The 22110-nt window shown below is 36.9% G+C and overlaps 1 protein-coding gene across 17 annotated transcripts in view; it reads left to right on the top strand.

The window, feature by feature from the left end:
* Window positions 1–15610, top strand: part of celf5a (cugbp, Elav-like family member 5a) — a 241567-nt gene extending 225957 nt beyond the window's left edge. For 8 of the 17 annotated variants that reach the window (XM_048182960.1, XM_048182955.1, XM_048182957.1 and 5 more), the window contains exons 8-12: window positions 10450–10665; window positions 10876–10968; window positions 12910–13053; window positions 14447–14613; window positions 15317–15610. In XM_048182960.1, coding sequence (XP_048038917.1) covers window positions 10450–10665; window positions 10876–10968; window positions 12910–13053; window positions 14447–14574 — 581 coding nt within the window. In that variant the 3' untranslated portion in view covers window positions 14575–14613; window positions 15317–15610. The remainder of the gene's footprint in view (window positions 1–10449; window positions 10666–10875; window positions 10969–12909; window positions 13054–14446; window positions 14614–15316) is intronic. The other 9 variants (XM_048182963.1, XM_048182962.1, XM_048182958.1 and 6 more) reach the window with 3 other exon arrangements.
* The last annotated feature ends 6500 nt before the right edge of the window (window positions 15611–22110 follow it).

The following is a 22110-nucleotide window of genomic DNA, read 5'->3' as shown; positions in this document are numbered from 1 at the left end:
GTGTGGCCTCCCCTTTTCTTATGTTGCTTCACCTTGAGCCAGGTGGACTTAACATAATGGGGGCTCGTCCGGGATCATTATGTTACGTCCACCTGGCTCAAGGTGAAACTCCGCCATTCCTTTTTGTACTCGCGGACTCTTGACACAAGCGCAATTATGGGTAACGCACCACACCTGCTCCTGACGCTCACTCTAGAACACGAAACAACGCCACCTGGTGGAAAAACCCTGTAGGCCGTAACAGTTGTTTCAGTTAGATTCTGATTCGGTACGGATTCTGTATGGAATATTTCAGTTACAGTGTCAACAGGCCCAATAAAGTATTGCTGTATTAAAGGGATAGTTCACCCAAAAATGAAAATTATCCCATGATTCACTCACCCTCAAGTCATATATGACTATTTTCTTTCAGACGAACACAATCGGAGATATATTAAAAAAAAAATAAAAAAAATCCTTGCTCCTCCAATGGTTAGGAATTGGGGGCCACATTTTAAAGCCAAAAAAAAAAAAAAAAAGCATTCATCCATCATAAAAGTAATCCATATGGCTCCAGTAGGTTAATAAAGGCCATCTGAAACAAAGCGATGTGTTTCTGTAAGAAAAATATCCATATTTAAAACTTGATTAACTATAATAACTACCTTTCAGCAGATGGTCGTACGCATCGATTTGCAGCTGGAGAGTAACCCCTGACCCGACGCATGACGTAATGACAAAAGCGGAAGCGCAGAAGATAGTGCAAAACAAAATGAATTAGAAGTCTAAAACAATCATTTTTAAATAGAAATGTCGGAGGATTTTGATATAAATGAAGAGGAGCTTCAGTTTGTTGCACAGCCCTATTTATTTAAACCGCGAGAGGCGTCTAAGCTTACGCTACTCCTACATCCTGCATCATACATCGTGTCAGGGGGTTACTAATTTGGCGACTTGCGCAGTATGTGTACAGTCACCTGTTGGAAGCTAGTTATTTGATAAATATGGATCTTTTTCTTACAAATACACATTGCCATTCACAACCTTTATAAATCTTGGAGGAGCAATGATATTTTTAAATATATCTCCGACTTTTCGACTGAAAAAAAAAATAAAAATTTGGGATTCTGAAGTGAACTAATCCTTTAAGTATATAAAATTGATGATTAATAATAATAATAATAATAATATAATAATAATGTGTTTTTGTTATTTCGATAAATACATTCTATGGATTTCATACATTTTCACTTTTTAAAATGTGAAATCAATTTGTTATTTTTGTACATTAACACTGTTTATTATTAAGCATATAATTATAATTATGTAGTATAATAAACGTACAAGACAGTAAAAGTACTGATAAAGTGATAGTATCAGTAGAAAATAGGCATACTAGTATCGGTATCGGCCCGATACCAAGCTCATGTACTTGTACTCGTACTCGAAAAAATACCCCCGATACCAAAGACCGATACCTCACGTGACGTAACTGACAAAATTTTCCGTGCAAAGAGACACCGGTGGCAGCAGCGGAAACAATGTCAGCCTCAGAGGTGTGGAAATACTTCAAAATTAATGATGACAACACACATTGCGAACTGCATGCTTTCAATCACAATTCGTCATCGATTAGTGAAGGCGGGATAGGCGGAATCGCGCTAATGACACAGACCAGAAGCACTCTCTCTCACACGCGATCCTAGTGTGCGATCAGTTCTCCTCGCGCCTGAATGGCCAAATGCACACATAGTTGTCAAAATGTCCATCGTGTGGAGTATCTCACGTAAATACAGTCGGTTATGGCTTAAGTGGACGTAAACATTTGGGTGCAAACAGGATATGTGTCAGTATCCATGGATTCGGTCTTAAAGGGACCGTAGCCTATATTTGTCATTAATGTTAATAAAACAAAATATGTTAAATAAATGTATACATGGTAAATAAACCTACTATATCTGAAAAACAAGTTTATTTAATTTGTATCTGTATAGTATTTGTTGTATTGTTTGTAATTTGTTTGTAAATTTCTTTTTATATAACAACAATTATATATATATATATTGGTAATTATGCCCTTTGAAGGTCATTGGACACTGACATTTTTGTTCTTTAAGTTTGTGACAAACACATAAAAATTATTACTCTTTTCGTTAGAGTAATAATAAAGAAGCTGTCCTACATTCATTAGTCTCACTGTGTTGTGCTTGGAAAACTGCAACATAACCAAAAAAAGAGAGAGAGAGAGAGAGATAGAGAGAGAAATTAATAAATGTATAGGCATCAGTATCGATATCGGCAAATACCAGAAAAAAAGTATTGGTACTCGTACTCGGTCCTTAAAAAAATGGTATCGGTGCATCCCTAGTAGAAAATATTATATTTACCATGGTACTGAATGATTAAAAACATGGTATTGCCATGCCACTCGTTTCACAAAAATAACAAAAAGTAAAATGTATTTACAATAAAGAGGATTTGATATCGCATTAGTGCAACAACATTTTGTACTATTATGTGTGGCTCCAGTATCCGGAGTAACCTAGAAACCTGGGCGTCGTCATCCGGAGGTAACATGGTAACGTCCCACGGTGCATGCAGCGTTTAGGAGAGCAACAGAGGGGTTAAGAGCGCTCGCTGAAAACAATAGCGCAGCCGCTCTATTAACAGATGTAAAGCACTTAAGCGCGATGGTGCGTACAAGCTCAGCCAGATGGCGCCCTCTATTAGAGGATGTATCGCTATCGTGATGCATGGTGATGTTTTCCCCGGTTTTGTTTCTTTTTTATAAGAGTAATGTTCAGCAGGTGCAAGCTCTTGAGCTACAAAGTGCTCCAAGTCGACGGCATGACAGTCTAATTGTCAGCGGCGGGATTAAATGGCTTGAAACTGTGCAGCCAGGCTGGTCCTGTTATTTGTCTCTGCCCTGAAGTTTGTACCCTGACACGGGCTTGATGGGTTTCGCAAAGCCCCCGTCCTGCTTTTTTCAGTTTAAATGGAGATGTGTCATGGACAGATGAGAGACTCCACTTTGGTTAAGCATATGTCGGATGTTTCTGTTGTGTTTAAAGCCCCGGACGAAGTTAATGAGGTGTCAGGTGCAGTATTTGCGAGCCATCCGAGGGGCGCGGAACATGATGGGGACGGTTGAGTTCACCTTGTGTGCCTTCAGGGTCATAAAACCCATTGACTTTGTTCTCTGTCTCACGGGGGCCGCGAAATAGAGATTATGCTCGTACGAAAGCCTGAAAGCGTTTCAAACGGAGCAGCTGCACAAGTTGTATTGCATGCTGGTGCCCTCAAATATGCTGTTTTTCTGTTTAAGGAAGACACTGGTTGTAAAAATCATGATGTTTATGCATATTTTATTTTGTAAAGTACCTGAAATGAATGTTTAGAGGCTTACAGTTGCATTGATGTCTATTTAAGACTTGCTAGCAAGCTAAAATGTTCTTAAAAGTTCCACTAGACTACATTGAAGATCATTTGGAGTCATTTATCCGTCATTTACTGAATGAGCTTTTATAATACCTTTAAAAATGGTTAAAGACTAAAACCCACTGTTGCATTTCTGCGGCATTTGGATTAAATAGTCTCGAATTTACACTGATTTATATTTCTTTGGGTATTTTGCCATTTTTCTGTCACCAAGCATGAAGAACTTGTGAAATTTAATGCAAAACAGTCCCCAGTGGTGTCAGTAGGCAGTGATTGTGCTTTGTGGGATGTAGTTTTAACCCATATTTAGTTTAATATTATTTAATAGCTTTAAACTAATGTACTACGGTGCTACAGTTGGTCACTGACAGTAAAAGTAATAGTTTGCCTGAAAACTAAATATATATATTGTGGATGAAAAAATCAGACATTGAGTAGAATGTTCACGCTGCTCTTTTCCATACAATTGAAAGGAATGGGGACTGGAGCTGTTGGGCTTCAAAAAATGACCATAGAAGCACTATGATTTTCTGTTTGATGGAAGAAAAAGTCATATGGGTTTGGAACAACACGAGGAGGAGTAAAAAGTGGCCAAATTTCCATTAAGAGTGAATTGCGGTCACGTGTTTATGTGTGAGATGGACAATATAGTGGAAGAAAATTTCGTAAATTACCATAAAAGTATTTATGGCTATGCTTTTGTGGACATTAAGTGGCATTTTGTAGCATAAAGACATAAGACATTTTGTTGCATAAAGATTCCATTGTGTTGCATTACACCAGAGCAAACCTCTTTATAAATTCAGGAGTAAATAAACATAAGCCAGCCCGTGTATAAAAAATATGGATGTGATGGGAGTTAGTTATTGTGATTGGTTTGGCTGCAGTGCTAACCGATACGGTTCCAGTGCTCCTTGTTGATTTCAGTGTATAATTTGCATAATAAATCCTTTTGGTGCATATGGTAAGCTGTTCCTCATTGTAGTCACCATCGGGTGCAAATCAGCATGATGCACCGAGGGCAGATTGCAGTAATGTAAATCCAATTACACTTCCCTAACATGAAATAACAGTATTTGCAGAATACTCAACAACTCATAGAGCTCAACATACTAACGGGGGTGACAGATAAAAGATTTGTTTAATAACAGATGGAATTATTTTGGACTTTTGGAATTAGATGCCAAAATAGACTCCATCTGGAACAAATTGCTATGATATAGACCACACAGAACCACAAAAGGAAAGGATGATACTGTGCGCACCTGGATCTACACTTAGAATTGCCTATCGATTCTCTTGATCTGCAAATTGCGTGTCATGCGTTAGTACATGGGACCAGTGCAAAATGTTTATACTATAAAATAGTAAACTGAATTACTTGATTCTCTCATATTCATAGAACGCAATAACAGAATGCCTTTAACCTCAGTGAAAAACTAAATTCAAAATGGACATAGTAAGAGTAATGCTAGTTACAACATTTTATTCTGTTGTTGATGATAAATTGTGTCTTTTTCCCATTATTTTTACATATTTTTATTGGCCATTGCATAGGTTCCAAAAAGGTGTCTCACTTTATGTCTCACAGTTATGGGAACGTTCTGCAAACCTGAAGGAAACAATCTGTTTATAAATGTATAATTTCATTCCGTACCAAAAAGCAGGGTACCCGCGGGGTCTTAAAAGCATTGAAAAAGTCTTAAATTTGATAATCTAAAATTAAGGCCTTAATAGCCTTGAATTTGGTATACAAAGTCTTGGATTTCGTTACAAAGGTCTTATTTTATTTTTTTTTATTTTTTAACTTTTCCTAGGATTAAGTTCATACCGTAACAAAATGAACTGTTACTAGTGTAGGCTAATTAAAAATTCATGCAGCGTAATGTTGAGTGCACCTCGCGCTCCACGTCATAGCAGTAAGCGCGAAAGCTCGCGCACCCGTTACTATGGTTACTAGGCAAGTGAGGTAAATTACTAGAGATGAGCCGGATACTCGGCTGAAACGAGTATCCGGTACGGATAAAGCACTTCTGCCGAGTACGAGTATTATACGAGTAATACGAGTCAATATCTGTGCTCGGATTGAATGAAAATCATCATTGGGTAGCTGATTGTGTCAGCGTTCTGTGATAGTCTAGTCCAGTGGTCTCAAACTGCCGGCCCGCGGGCCATTTACGGCCCGCAACTGATCTCAAAAATAAAACATAATCCGGCCCGCTAAATTATTATTATTATTATTATTATAATTATTATTCTCTAGTACGCGTCACATACGCGGCCGCGCCGGCATTCTCCTTCTTTTCAATGCGCTTTCGCTCCCGTGGCGTCTGTCGTTGCTATGCAACCATGAGCCGCCGCGCTCTCAACCGCGTCGCTTCTATTATGAGCGCGCTTGCCTAAATTACAGTAAAAGCACTCGACTTTAAGTCACGAGCGTAGTTTTAAATCACCGAAACGCGTCCGATGCTACCATGTCAAAAAACAGAAGAGTGTACAAATGTATTTAAGGGTTGTATTTGTTCTGTACAGTGTTGTTCAGTGCAAGATTTTAATTTTATTTAAGCTAGCATGAAGTAAAGGAAAACAGCCTACTTCCACTAAATGTTAAAAACTAATAACAATGAGAGATTTTTATTTTTTGGCAAAATAAAGTTGATATATATAGCTTCAGTTTTTTTGTTTATTTCTGACCCCTCCATGGCATCTATGAGTGTTGCTGGTTTTGTTCCTAAATTACTAATTTTTTTTATTCCATGCACCTTGTTGGATGTGAGAAGTTGCACCAGACTATTGCAATTAATAGTATTATATTAGTATATTAGTAGTATTACATCAATTACATTAGTAGTATTACATCAATTACATCATAGTATTAGCCTATATAATTATATTACACTCTGTAACAATGAGAGAGACACTGCTGTTTACATTTAGTAGGCCTATGGTAAATAAAATATTTATAGTAGGTATAAAAATATATGCCGAATTAATTATTTTCTAGGGTTCAAAATTTATACAGATTTGACATTTTCCCCTCATACTTCTGTCAGAATGGGTACGAAGTTGGCATTGAATTTCATTTAAAATGGTATTAAAAAGGTCTTAAAAAGCCTTGAATTTCATTTGGAGGATCCTGGGGGTACCCTGAAAAAGTGACAATAAAAATAGCTAAATCTATTTTAAATGATCATTGTTAGCTTAGCCACATGCTAACATCACACCAAAGAGTATAGAACCCAAGAGGCGAAACTCTTATCCTTCTTGGGCAACAGTCACTAGATGGCGCTTTGGTAGCGCGGCCGCCATTATGGGGTGAAAATACCAAATGGACCATAGAATCCTTCACATCTTACGTACCCAAAATCGGCGAATTTCACAACCAAATCAGAAGCGCAGTAGAACAGTTTTTAAATTAAGTCATCAGTAAATTTTATGGCTCCCACAGTAAATGTTGTATTGTCTTATATATGTTTTATTTTACCAGTTGTGGAATCCAACCATTCATCCATCTGAGGTAATGTAGTTAGCCTACTTTATTGAGTATTTCCATTTTATGCAACTTTACACATTTATTAATAGTAAATTAATAATTAATACATTTAAGATCTTCATGTTTGCAGCAAACAATATAGATCTGACCTAATGGAATAATAATAGTATTACTTCACTCTCTGAATTGATATATATATATATATATATATATATTGTACATTTTAATGGAGCACGCTACAAACATAATGATCTTATAATACATGATGCATTGCTGTGTCCGTTATCGCATAATTCCCACTTTTGGACACTTTTGCTTTAACATACAACACTGCAAAAACAAGCTGTTATTTTCTGTCCAACATTCGCATGTCCTTAATTTAATTTAATATGTTGGTATTAATTCAGTGTTTATAATGCTAATACTTGAACTTATCCCAAACTGACTGGGTTTCTAGAGAGCAAAGGTTTGGTGAAAAAAGTGGAAGACTTAAACACAAAGTCTGTAAAATAAACTGTAAAAAGGATTTGATGATCACTAGCAATAGTATTTTCCTGTGTTGTCATCATTCAGGTTGGATTTCAGCTTTAATATACGATTTCTTTTAACAAAGCAGCTGATATTGCCATAGAAACTAGTGGACCGACGAGTCGCTTTCACACCAAAATGGCGGAAACGCAGGGCTGCTGCTGGGCGCCGGTGTTACAATGGAACGTTCCATTGAGTTTCGCTTCTTGTCAGTGTATATTCTTTGATCAAACACTATTGAAATTAAGTGACAGGAATCTTGCATGAAGAGCCCTATTTGTCCATCAAAACAAAACATGACGTACAGCAGGTTAAAAGATATCTAGAGGTAAGGAGAACCTTAGGGTAACGTTATCCAAAACAAAAAGAAACATTCTAATTTTAATTAATAGAACTTGGTTAAATATACATTGTATTCAGAACCTAAAAGAAATAGTAGTCAATGTTAGCTTAGCAACATGCTAACATCAAACGCTACTAGAAACAATCGTATTAATCAGCTGCGTACATTTTGCGTACAATCAGCTGTAGTACATTGAGTTCAATTTATTAAGGATTTTATTTCAACCACCATTTTTAAATGTCTGTTGTGGTGAGTGCAGTAAGAGTTGTTTGCTATTTGAATCAACAATGGAGTTTAAAAAATAGGACAGATGGACCGACGTCAAGGTTCAGCCTTTATTAAGCTTATATGAGAAGGACGAAATCCAGTGGGAACTGGAAAGTCGTGCACAGTCCTACATCACTGGACCGCGATGGAAGCACAGACAGCAACAGGTCTGGGGGAAAAAGTTCCTGGGACAAATTTTTCCGGTTAATTTCGGTGGAAACGCGGCATTTTACCTCCATGTCGTGAGATGTTTCAAAAAGTGGTGGGGTCATGTCCCACCCGCATTTCTTCCGATGGTATTAAAGCTTCAAAATTCATAAAAGTTGTGTTCATTTGTGAAGATCCAAAAGCCAATAGAAATATCCTATTGGGTTTTTGACTAGGGAACCAGGGTGATGCTAACTTCCAGGTTGGCCTACAAAAATATGTCATTCATCCACCTCTCTATTAACTTCTTGTAACAGAGTCGTGTTTTTAATGCTGTATCATGCGCAAGACTGTGCAAAACAGCACATCCGTCTAGCGCATGTTTACATAGTGAACAACGGGAAAGCAGTGCAGTGGAATTCAACAAAGTGATCTGTGTGAAACTACCCATTTTTTCAGGGCTAACTATTCGTATCACTCTAGTCGTATCATTTGTCTCGTCTTAATAGCTATTTTTGATGCCTACTGAAGTCTTATTCCTCATCCAGAACATGATCTGAGTTTCCATGACTAGCTCAGTCTGTTTCCTAACCTTCCCGTGGGCTGGATCCTCCCATCAGCATTCAGCTTTTCGAAACTGTCACATCACAATGATAGATTCCCAACATTATAACAGCACGCAGCTGCCGCTCGGCCCCGCACGTGTGGTCGGTTCGGCTGAGGCTGCCTGTCGGACGTCCCCGAACGTGGCCGGTCTCCTGGGCTCCGGGAAGAATGGGGCAGAGGCGTCATCTAATTCATCAATGTGCTGTGTGGGAAGCAAACAATTGCGAAAAAGCTTAGGAACAGGAAATAGCACAAACGAGAGTAAAGAGCTCTCTTCGGCCCACTGGAATTCCCCCAGGTTACAGCAGTGGGAGGCTTGAGTACAGTTTTGGGAACCTTTCTGTTCAATACAAACTTGGTTCACAATCTGTCGTGCTGTAAATGAACGGCACCGCAGCTTGTTTGAATCCATCAGATTGGTCATATTTCTATGAAGACTTTTCTATAGAGTCTTTCGCCACATTGTAATTGAGGCATGCTGGGGGTTTCCATGACGACCGTCCTCTATGTCCAGCATTGTTCGCAGATAGATTGAAATGGTATCCTATGGGAACTGTTTTGTAGGTTGTACCGATGCGCACAGCCACAGCTCAGAAACAAGGCTTGGGATCAAACATGACCCATGCCAGCAAGGGTCTATTAAAGGATTTTTTTGCAGATGGTTGCAAATTATTTTTCTGTAAGCTTTGAAACCACTTTTTTGTAACTCGAGTCATTAACAAACATTATAGAATGATTGACAGTTCAGCAGTTCATCTACATTCATTTATATTCTAAAGTCTGATATATTAACCAAGCTTCCATGCCATTTCTAATAGTTTTAATGTACATTAATTCAGCATTATATAGTGTAATGATGATTGTTAATGACTCTTTAATGAGTTATATTCTAAAACTTTATAATTACTTATAATAAGTAATACTGTATCTTATCTATAATATATAAAGAATTATAAAATGAATTATTAATAGATTTTATATGAATATTATTATGAATTAATTATAATTTAACAAATAATGAATATAATATATACTTTTGTTTAATTTCAGTGAACCTTGAACCTTACTCCTATACTGTTAATAAAATTTACTGCGTGTACTATAGACAGACAGACAGATACAGTAGATAGATTGATAGATAGATAGATAGATAGATAGATAGATAGATAGATAGATAGATAGATAGATAGATAGATAGATAGATAGATAGATAGATAGATAGATAGATTCATCGATTGATTCATTGATTGATTCATCTATTGATTCATCGATTGATTCATCGATTGATTCATCGATTGATTCATTGATTTTTCATCACTATCATCAACATTTTTTTGGTTTTCCAGAAAGAGAAACATTGTAAATTTTATATTTGTGTGTGTATACATATTACAAGTTAATTTTGTCAGTGTTTATTAGTACCAAAACATTAGCCTCAATAGCCTCAAAGCTAACTGGTTAAAAGAGAAGGCTGTCAATGACCACAGAAAATATTTTCAACTCGTCCCACATTGACAACATTTTAAATGTGTATATACATATATATATTTTCTCTGTTTTAATGTGAAATTGTAGACTTTTTTGTACACTTTCTTTGGTAACTGTACTGACCTACAATGTGCTGTCTGTGTTTGTTTTCCTGGCTCAGCAGGCCTCAGCTCACCGCCTGCCAACATCACCACATCAGCCGTCCCCAGCATTGTCACTCCTATCGTCAACGGCTTTACCAGCATCCCTCACCAGCCCAATGGACACCCTGCAGTCGAGGCTGTGTACACTAACGGATTGCCCCCTTACTCCACCCAAAGTCCCACGGCTGCGGACACCCTACAGCAGGCCTTCACTGGGGTGCAGCAATATACAGGTGAACTATAAATATATATACTACACACCCACATAAATTCTAAAGGTGAATTGTTTTTTTGTGCCGCTTACTTAAAATGGAAGGTTGTTTTTGACCAACCATGCATCAGTTTGATTTTTTTTAGTCTCGCTCTCTCGAGTAGCCTTGTTCAATGCTGTATCACATAAATACAGGCTGTGTACTCAAACAAATTTCTCTTTGTATGTACAGCCATCTACCCTGCGACCACACTGACCCCTATTGGCCAAAGCTTGCCACAGCCACAACAAGTCATTCAACAGCAGCAGCAGAGAGAAGGTGAGGGTGAGAGATTTTTCATTTGTTTTTATGTATATGCATCAATATACATGCATGATGATGAGGGACAAACTGAATGAAATGCCTGAAATTAACAATATAGACCTTAGTCAGGTTACATGCCATATTTAATTTAACACGGATAAAAATGAGGCTACGAGGGATATACTTATAAGCTGTGTCCAGTCTCTTGAGTAGGTACTTCTTTTAATTATGTATTTACTTTACGACTGCTAAAAAAGTATGTTCTATATATAGTATGAATGCGTATAGCATGAATGTAATCTGTACTACATTTGCCATGTTGTCAATATCATGTGACCTGCCAGGGTCAATTGCATAATTTCACTATCATTCACAAATCCTCTCCCATGGCCTCATAGTAAAGTGTCCCAATCATAAGCACACTTCAGAATCTCAGCAGAAGTAGAAGGTCATTCGGGTACTTTTTGCCTACTGTTTCATGAATACTGTGAATTCGGACATTCTTCTTTTGTCACAAACTGTTTTATAGTACTGAAGTGTGCGATTTCAGATGCAGCCACAGTCTTTACAACGACTTGCACTGAATAAAGGTCCTAGATCACAAAACTTTCATAACTCACAACCTTCAAAACTATGGAGTTTTTGTACTACCCTGACTAAGGTCTATTATTTACATATAAGTACTAATATTTAAATGGGACATATTGTGGTCCTTTTTCAAAATGTGATATGTCTCTGGTGTCCCCAGAATGTGTCTGTGAGGTTTCAGCTCGAAATATTCCACAGATCATTTATTATAGCTTGTCAAATTTGTCCCTATTTGGGTGTGAGCAAAAACAAACCGTTTTTGTGTGTCCCTTTAAATGCAAATGAGCTGCAGCTACAAAAGTGGGCGGAGCTTTAACAGCTTGCTTCAGTTGCTCAACAACAACAAAGCTGGAGAATCTCACGCAGCCAAAATGACGATTGTCAGTAACGGTGTTCAGCCTTAAATTGTTCAACCCGGAGTCGAACACTGATGGAGAACTTAAAACTTTTAGAATGCAACTGGACGTTTCTGAATGGTTAGTGGATACATTTATGTAGTTGCTATGGAGTTGATTCAACTCATCGAGCATTTGCTGTCATGTTAACCTTTTGTGCAAATCTGGAGTTGAATTGACCCTCGTTTGTGGAGCAGTGCGGCGTAAAATGATGGCATGGTAACAACACTCTACTACAGCAACTCTTAGCATGCTTTGCTCGAACTTTTGCCATGGCGTTAGAACTGGTTGCAAAAACAAAATGTTGGTGCCGTGGGTGTAAGCGTGCAGATTAAAGGTGCTCTAAGCGATCCTGGGTGGAGTAACTTCCTGTTGACGTTCGAAGTGTTGTCAAACAAAACAGAGGCTAGCTAGACCCTCCCTCCTCCTCCTCCCCCTCCCCTCCGTGCTTCCTGAAACAGTCATGAACGCGCATTTAAAATCATTCTTGTCGGTTATTGGCTGGAGCATGTTTATTATGTTTTGTGGTCCAGGCTGGACCAGTTTGTTTTTATTGCCGTTTTCGGAGCTTGTGGCGACTACAGAGACCGTGTTTTTTTGCAGTGTGTTCAGGGGACAGGCAGCTAGCGGATAGTGAGGAGATGTTTGCTGTATGTGACAAAAAATGTTTTGGCCTAAAAACACGTGACATCACTTAGAGCACCTTTAAGGGGCGGTATTATAATAAGATTCCCTTCCTACGTCACAAGCATCTCGTTTTTTCACATGCTTGCAGAGATAGGCTTGCCAAAACAAAGTTTCTGGGTTGTCCTTTTTCATGTTTTCTGAGTTTGTAGATGCAGCAGGGACAGGATTATAACACTTAAAATGCGGAAAAAGTCAGATTTTCATTTTCATTTAAAAAAAAACCAAAAACATTTGTTGTCTCTGTCACTTAAAAGGAAACTTCACAATGAATAACAATATGTTTGTGTTGCAGGTCCAGAGGGCTGCAACCTCTTCATCTACCATCTACCGCAGGAATTTGGTGACAACGAGCTCATGCAGATGTTCCTTCCATTTGGTACAGTCATCTCCTCCAAGGTCTTCATGGATAGAGCCACCAACCAGAGCAAATGTTTTGGTGAGACAAATCAGCATGCATTTCTTTCCACATCCATTTTTTTCTAATGTTCTATGATTATCTTGTAATTTATACATAGAATGTTGAATAAACAATCAACAAATACTTTAGATGTAACTATATTCAGAACAGAACAGGAATGAAAATATAGGCATAAAACAAAGTATAGTGGCATTCATTATAAACCACATTTTTTATAAACGCCAAGCTTTAACAAGTTTATATAAAGCAAAACTGAAGGGAAAAGTGCTATACAAATAAACTTGGGCTCACGGTCTTCTCCAAATAATATCAGTAAAAAAAATTTGCACAAAAATAGTAAAACTGTTTAATTACAACATGGTTAGTGTAACCAATAGCAGTAAGTAACTACAGAAAAGTATTTCCTAAGTGACTCAAGTATTGCTTCCGCATGCAACCCGTCTCAGATCAACCAATAATCGGTTTCTGTCCCTTTCACAGTGTAAACACCATTCTGTATTCTATGTCAAGCCACAAACCAGAGCACTGCCTTTTAAAAATCCCTGAGCCAGAAGAAAGTCCTAAGTGAAGCAAAAAGGCCCATTATGGATCAACATCTGTTCCCGCTCCAGGGGGAGACATTTCCCAAGCCACAATTAATAGCAGCTCCCGTCTCCTGGGGGAGGTTAATAAGATATAAATTTGTGAAGTAGGACCTATTTGCCGTATTGACTTATACACTATGCATTTACTGCATAATGTCAGGTCTGGGTAACAGGCGCTCGGTAGAGTAATTAATCTGCGGTGGGGGCCGCGGCCCGAGATGGACCGATGGGACTTGGCTGAGAGCACTGACATACATAGATTCCCTATTAAGCAGCCTTGTGGCTTTATCCCCCACTTCACCTCCACGCAGACCCTCTCGTCTTATAGATACAAGCCTCGAAATGAGGGCATTTGCAGGCGCGGTTAGGAGCCTAGGCCACTCTGCTCTCAGGTGGCTGATGACCGATGAAAGCACCCGCTGTTTTTCACGGTTCACGACCAGTTCCTGATGACACTCGTAATGCCAGCGAAAGTGCATCCACACTTCAATGCGGCTTTTTGGTCACTGGCTTTTAAAAGTTGATGGTTTTGAATGGGAAGCTGGGGTTGTCATGGACGAATGTGGTTTGAATGCTGTGGGTGGCCCTGTTTCAGAGTCCTATGGGGCAATTTGTCCCTGTTCTATACCACCAGTGGCTTATATATGTTCAAAAGTAGCCCACACAGATGCATATATGGTGATTTTATAGAGTTAAAGTTGCAGTATGTTAAAAAAAAAAAAGCAGTTTTTGGCTTGACTTGAATGTTTTAACGTTTCTTTAATGTGATGCCATATAATCAGTTTTAGTACCCAAATGACTTGATTAAACGCCTGTTCTCATCGCAGGCTTCGTGAGCTTCGACAACCCAGCAAGTGCACAGGCTGCTATCCAGGCCATGAACGGATTTCAGATCGGCATGAAGAGGTTGAAAGTGCAGTTAAAACGGCCGAAGGATGCGAGCCGCCCGTACTGACAGGGCCCAACCCACACAGGGCTCTCAGTAACAGCACAGGTACGATTTTTAACAGGAAGACACAAGACCTGTATTTGACCTTTAAATATATTTACAAACTCGATACTTGTTTCTATGATTTATTAAATATTCAGTATATTAAATTTGTATTATTATTATTATTCAAATTACATAAATGTAATAATAATGGTTTTACTTTAATATTAATGTTTTATATTTGTATATATTTAATATATTTGTATTTTAAAATAAATAAATAAATATATAGGCTATATATAGCTGTTATTTTTATTATTAAATATTAAATAAATTTAGTATACATTATAGTACTTCAGTATATATTGTATTTTATGTATATATATTTGAGAAGAAAATATATACAATAATATATATATATATATATATATATTAAACGACAATATATACATATAAATTAAAGTAATATATATATATATATATATATATATATATATATATATATATATATATAATAATAATAATCATTTGTATAATTACTATTTTTAAAAATATATCCCTTTATATATTTTGTTGTTATTAAATATTAAATACATTTTGTATTTTATAGTACTTTTATGTTTACTTTAATGTGTTTATATATATATATATATATATATATATATATATATATATATATATATATACACACATATAGTTTTATTATATATGTACTTTTGTATATTTATTTTTAATTTAATTATAATTAATTTTATTGTTTTTGCAGGATTTGAAGAGTGAAATCTCAAAAGGAATTTAACTTTTTCTTTCAAAACAAACAAGAACAACATGAATGGATTTTTTTGAAGACATATCAGCATTTATTTTATGAAGATGTTCGGTACAGAGGAGGGTTGCGGGTGAACCGGCACCAGTGGACAAACCACACTCGGCACAGCGCTCGAAAGACAAGAGGAAGATCTCTCTTAAGACAGAGAACTCAACATGTCCTGTCTCTCGCTGAGCTTCGAACCGTCAGTCAAGCAACTAACAAAAAGAAAAAAAACAAGCGAGAACAACTTCGATTTCTATATACATATTATACACACATATGCTATTTAAAGGAAGAGGCGCTTATGGCTTTTATTACACTGGACAAATGAGGGTTAAACTTGAAGACCAAGGAAAAATGCAGTGGAAAAAAAGAAGTTCTTCTTGTCCCGCTAGTGGACTTTCTGTCTCTTTCCCTCTTTCCTTTTCTCCTGTCACCGTCTTTCAGCAAACGCAGGACATTCTGTGCTCACAGAGGTTTCCATGTCCTCAGTGAAACTGATAAATCTTTCACCCCAAAGGGACCAAAGGACCAAACATTTTTATTCCTCAACAGAAATATATGGTATTAATAACAATACTAATACTACAAACTACTACTAATGACATAAGTTTAAAAAAAAAAAGAAAAAAAGCATAAATATTCGCTTCAGGTCGGAAGAGGAAAGGGATTTTGATTTATTTTCCTTTTACATTTATAGCCACTGGGTTTCAGAATATTTAAACAAAATAGAAAAAAAAATGAAGAAAAAAAGTATTTTAAAAGCTATACTATTTTAGTGGAGTAGAATATGTGGATTGGAGATTGTTAGGAGCATGTTCTGCCATTTTCATTCATGAAGAAAAAAAGAGGGAGGGAACGGTCCATCATCCATCGTCTTTTTTTGCTCAGATGTCAGAAATAGGTCACATTCCAGAGAGCAAATGCTGAGAATTACTATATATGCATGTGCGAAGTGTCGCCGGTTTAGCGAAACCTTGGGTAGTTATTCAGTACACATAAACAAACATATTTATCCGACAAAAGCTTTACTTATCGAGCAGAATAAGTACCTGTGGCTTCAACGCAAACTATTCACAATATAACTGCTGTACCATTGCACAGGTAAATAATACGAAAAATACAGTTAACGCTCAACAGTGATAGGAAATGTTCATTTGTTTTTGTGCGCCGATTTAGTGTTTTTTCTACTAAGGGGATCTAGTTTGATTTCATCAGGTTTACGACCGTGCTTCGTTAATGACCGCCCAACTTTACCTTTACGAGAGACAAGCAGAGCTTTCATATCATCCATTTTGTTCATCTTTCAAGAACATACTCATCAAACGGTTGGTGCCAAATGCTGAATATCAACTGATAAAGCACACTGGTAAGGGAACCAAGCAGTTACAAATATACCAAGCCTTAAACCCTAACACAGCCCACAAAATGTCCAAGTAGAGGTTCGTAACAGACCAACCGAAAGGACAAACTTGGTAAACTTGTTACAATTTCTGAAGCACATCAGAATTTTACAGGGACCATCTTGCAGCATCAAAATAGCAATCGAATTTCGCCTCGGAAACCTGCACAATCAATTCCGCATTGATGTTTTCAGAGTTCATTTCACTAATAAATGAGTTTAAGATATAGAAAACGCTGTGGGACAACTAGTTGAATCTGCAAAAAAAAAAAAAAAAAAAACTTACTTCTAAGAATATGCTTCTCAGGCTGGTATGGATTAACTTGACACTAACTGCCTGCAAAGGTCTAATGAGCAGCCTGTAAAGATCTCATGAACAGCTTGCAAATAGCAGCTATGGGGGGTTACAGTTGGAGCAAACTGATTCATCAATAAAAAAGCCACAGAGTCTGACATTATGGTGTACTTAACTGCAGCTGTTGCTTTGCTCTCAAACAAGTCACAAATATACGCAACTCTGAAGCACCTGACAAGAATCTTAAAGACCCTACGAAATCAAAATTGTAGTTTAGTGTGTTAGCTCTAAGGCTAATGTTACCTAACAAAACTAATTTACCGTTTTCTGGGAAAATGGACCCAAAATATTGTTGACTACAAATTTTAGTCTCATCAGATGCTCTAGGATGAAGTCAAAATTGGAGTCTGAATTGGTGGCTGTTTGTTGCACCGTGTCTAAACCAGATGCGACTGTTGTCGCGCCGCAACAGCTAAAAGCTGTCTACGCTGAACGCGACAAACCGGCCGTTGCAAAGCACTCGGACTACGTCAGAAATAGAAAATGGAATTTGTTGTGTCGCATTGCACCGCGATGCATCCAGTGTAGACAAGATCACTGATTATAATGGGTTCTATTGTCTTTTGTCGCACAGCTCGCGTCCTGTGTAGACACAGTGTTAGCTTATGCTATGCGGCATTTAAATTTTAGTCTTTCTCTTCTTGGAAAACAGACCAAAAGTATTGATGACTCGTCCTGCGCTATAAATTTTTGCCCAATCAGATGCTTTGGAGTTAATGCTCCTCCCACCGATGCTGAAACTAAAGGCTGTTGGCTATTTAAAGGTGCCCTAGATTCAAAATTTGAATTTACCTCGGCATAGTTGAATAACAAGAGTTCAGTACATGGAAAAGACATACATTGAGTTTCAAACTCCATTGCTTTCTCTTTCTTATGTAAATCTCATTTGTTTAAAAGACTTCCGGAAAACACGCGGATCTCAACATAACACCGACTGTTACGTAACAGTCGGGGTGTACGCCCCAATATTTGCATATGCCAGCCCATGTTCCCAACATTATGAAAGACATTAGACAAGGGCAGCCAGGATTAACGTCTGGATCTGCACAGGTGAATCAACAGACTAGGTAAGCAAGAACAATAGCGAAAATGGCAGATGGAGCAATAATAACTGACATGATCCATGATAGCATGATATTTTTAGTGATATTTGTAAATTGTTTTTCTAAATGTTTCGTTAGCATGTTGCTAATGTACTGTTAAATGAGGTTAAAGTTACCATCGTTTCTTACTGAATTCACGGAGACAAGAGCCGTCGCTATTTTCATTTTTAAACACTTGCAGTCTGTATAATTCATAAACACATCTTCATTCTTTATAAATCTCTCCAACAGTGTAGCATTAGCCGTTAGCCACGGAGCACAGCCTCAAACTCATTCAGAATCAAATGTAAACATCCAAATAAATACTTTACTCACATAATTCGAAGCATGCATGACGAACATCTTGTAAAGATCCATTTGAGGGTTATATTAGCTGTGTGAACTTTGTAAATGTGCTGTAATATAATCGAGAGCTCGTGTGGCAGGGAGCACGCAAATTAAAGGGGCGGCGCGCTGAAAAAAATCAGTGCATAGTTAATGATGCCCCAAAAAAGGCATTTAAAAAAATTAATAAAAAAAAATCTATGGGGTATTTTGAGCTGAAACTTCACAGACACATTCAGGAGACACCTTAGACTTATATTACATCTTGTGAAAAAGCATTCTTGGGCACCTTTAAAACAAATTGTCATGCCCCGGCCTGTTTCAAAAGGAAATGCATCAATTCTATACTCACCAAACAATTTCATGGGGTCTTTAACTATTAAATGGACAGTATTCTTGAAACAGTTGTTTTCTATGCATTTACAAGCTCTTTTTTGCTTTCCTCATACGTTTTTCCATTTTTTCCAAGCTGTCGTTACACTACGTTCGCTGTTTGTCAATTCGTCAGTTCCGCACTGCCTTCATAGATATGCCAAAACGAAAGATAATATAGTGACAGAAGTACAGGAAGTTCAGGTCCTCACAGAATTCACAAATAAACAGAAATAGATGCAAAAACAGAGCTCTAGAATCTAGGTAGGACAGAAAAGCACATATTTTGACCTCATTTGATTTCCACTGTGGATATTTGACCTGTTTGTCTTACCTAAAAATATATCTGTATGTTAAATGTTTAATTTCGCAGACGTCAGAAATAAGTTTCGCTGGAAAACATTAACGTCGCCCGTATATCACAGCCGTTTTTTAGCCTCAGGTCACGCCGAAATGGATCGCATTCGATTCACAGGTTATAATAGCCTTTTTCTGCTGAACTCTCTCCATTTCATCTCCCCTCTCCTGTCCTGTGGTGGCATATCAGAACGTCGTGATATACAGACATGCAGCCCTCGGGCATCAGCGGTCTAATAACCTCAAGTTGCAAGGGCCTTCCTCACAGAATCTCTCCATGCCAGATGTGAATTATTAAAATCAAATTAAATTTGGCCTGCATGTAAAAGCAAATGTAATACAAATTAAAAATGGCAACTGGTGCCTGAAGTTTAATAAGTTTGAAGGATGATATCATTACAGCTTGAAAGAAAAAAAAATGAGATTGGAAAGGCATATAAAATGAAACTTGATGTGTTGAAAGGTGAACCGATGGCGTTAATACAAATTGCGTTTGCGCGAGAAACAAGGGGGGACGTTTTTGCACTACAGGTATTTCTGAACAAAAAAAAAAAAAAAACACCAGCATTTCATACTTGCGTTTTTCTCATTCAAACCACATTTATGTTTCGTTCCTCAGATCTTCATGCCGAACTTTGATCTGTGAGCATGCTCAAGGGGGGAAAGGGTGGGAAAGCTTCGGGGGTTAAAGTGTTATAAAGGTACTACTCATATTAACAATATGATTCTTTAACTATGGTTTGTATGCTAAGGAAAGTAGCTTATTATAGATATGAAATCTGTATATTAGGGAACAGCAGCACATTTCTCAGATTCTATGGGGGAGTAGTTGGTGGGAGGGTGGCTTTCGGGGTGGGGCGGGTTTTTTGCTTTATAAAGATCATGTTAAAGTTCTGGTTTTCTCAGCACAAAGCATAAGGAAATATATATCAAGAGTATTGATTTTGCTGTGTGAAATGTGCAGTGGGAGAGCCAGGCACTCCCTGCGCTGTTCTTAAAGCCTGGATGAGACAATGCTGTTTACAGTTGTTTTTGGTTTTCTTGTTAATGTTTGTTGATTTCTTTTGCTATTTTCCAAGAAAAGAGAACAAGAGGTGCACCATATATCTTTGCGATGTGATTGGTGCAGCATGAACAACTGAAATGGACAGTGTTTCTGTTTATTTATTTATTTATTTTTCTTTCTTTTTTGAGACAGAGAAGATATGTCCAAGACAAATGCCTGAGAAACCAAACCTCCCGTTGACATTTCTCAAATACTTGCTGCTTACATTGTTTTACTGTTATGCCTACTCATCTAATGATTTGCCAATTAATTTATGAACCTTTATTTATTTATTTATTTATTTATTTATTTATTCCTGACAACAATCTGTTTATGAATCGCCTATTTATTGGTTATGTTAAGAAAATGTATGCATTGAAAAGAAACACTTAATGGGCTTCTCTCTTTCTCTCTCTTTTTTTCAATTTTACAATAAAATTTTAAATTTAAGTATGAAGACTATTTGTGTTTGGTTCTTAAAGTTGTATTTATATCATTGTATTGAGCATAACATACAGAGTTGTGAAAAGGTAAGTACTAAGTCCTCTTTTTAAAACCATACTTAAACATTAAGTAGCAAATTAGCTCAAAAAAGAAATATGAATAATTAATGGTGGAGAATGCGGGCAATTTGGCCCAGAATTAGCTCAAAAGAAATATGAATAATTAAGCTAATTTGATACAATTATTTGGATGGTGTTGATCACTGTTAATTTCGTTGATGAATAATTTTCGTCATAATTTTCGTCAACATTTTTTCACGGACGAAAACGAGACAATGACTAAATAAAAATGCGTTTTGAATGACTAAAACTACGACTTAAATCTACTCTAATTTTCATCAACGAATAAAAACAAGATGAAAATGATAGAGAGGGACGATTTGGGAAGATGTCCTGTGCTGTCCTGTGTGGAAGATGCGCACATTTGAAGTGTAACGTGCTGATCTAACCACGGGATAAGTGGCGCTGTTGCACGCTCTACAGGCTCGCGCAGGAGCACTTCAGACTACTTCGTAATTAATGAATAGTGCACATTTATGCCAAGCGATTGCTTATAAGCTAATGTTGATGAATTATGACAATGTTTACTACATGATGTTTATATGGTAATATGTTATAGATGGTTGTAAGAATGCATATTTTATCTCCCACATCTGAACTTAAATGAGCAGCCTGCTACAGTGCAGACTGGAGACATTTCAGAATAAGAGTCATGGTGTATTTCGGGACGGATTATAATTATTATTTTTTCCTGGTCATTATTGTTATTTTGTTTACACAATAAACTGTATTTAAATTAATTTAATTTCTATTTGATTCATAGTAAACTACTGTATCTTCTGTCACAGGAAGGAAAAACATTATTTGACACATTATTCTTTATATTTTACAGGTATAAGGGTTATTATAGTTAACTAAACCTAAAACCATAAAAATCTTCATTACTTGAAATAAACATTAACTGAAATAAAATAAATATATAAATAAATATATAAAAAATGTAAACTTATTTTATTTAGCTTAACCTGATGTACTAAAATAACATTTATTAATTAAGAACTATATAGTCATTTAAAAGCAAAAACTAAAATACATAAACACACAAAAAAATACTAAAACTTTTAACTAAAATTACAATGAAAGCAGAAAAACTATCTAAATCTAATCAAAATTTTAAACAAAAACTATAATAGGACCTCAATGATAAGTCTGTCAATACCTGACAAGTAACGAATTGAGCTCTCTTTCATGTGTTTTTGCACTTGAACGTTCAAGTAAAGTACAGTTG

The sequence above is a fragment of the Megalobrama amblycephala genome, linkage group LG2 (genome assembly GCF_018812025.1).
Source record: "Megalobrama amblycephala isolate DHTTF-2021 linkage group LG2, ASM1881202v1, whole genome shotgun sequence".
NCBI lineage: Eukaryota > Metazoa > Chordata > Actinopteri > Cypriniformes > Xenocyprididae > Megalobrama > Megalobrama amblycephala.
This window is presented reverse-complemented; position numbering and strand designations above follow the sequence as displayed.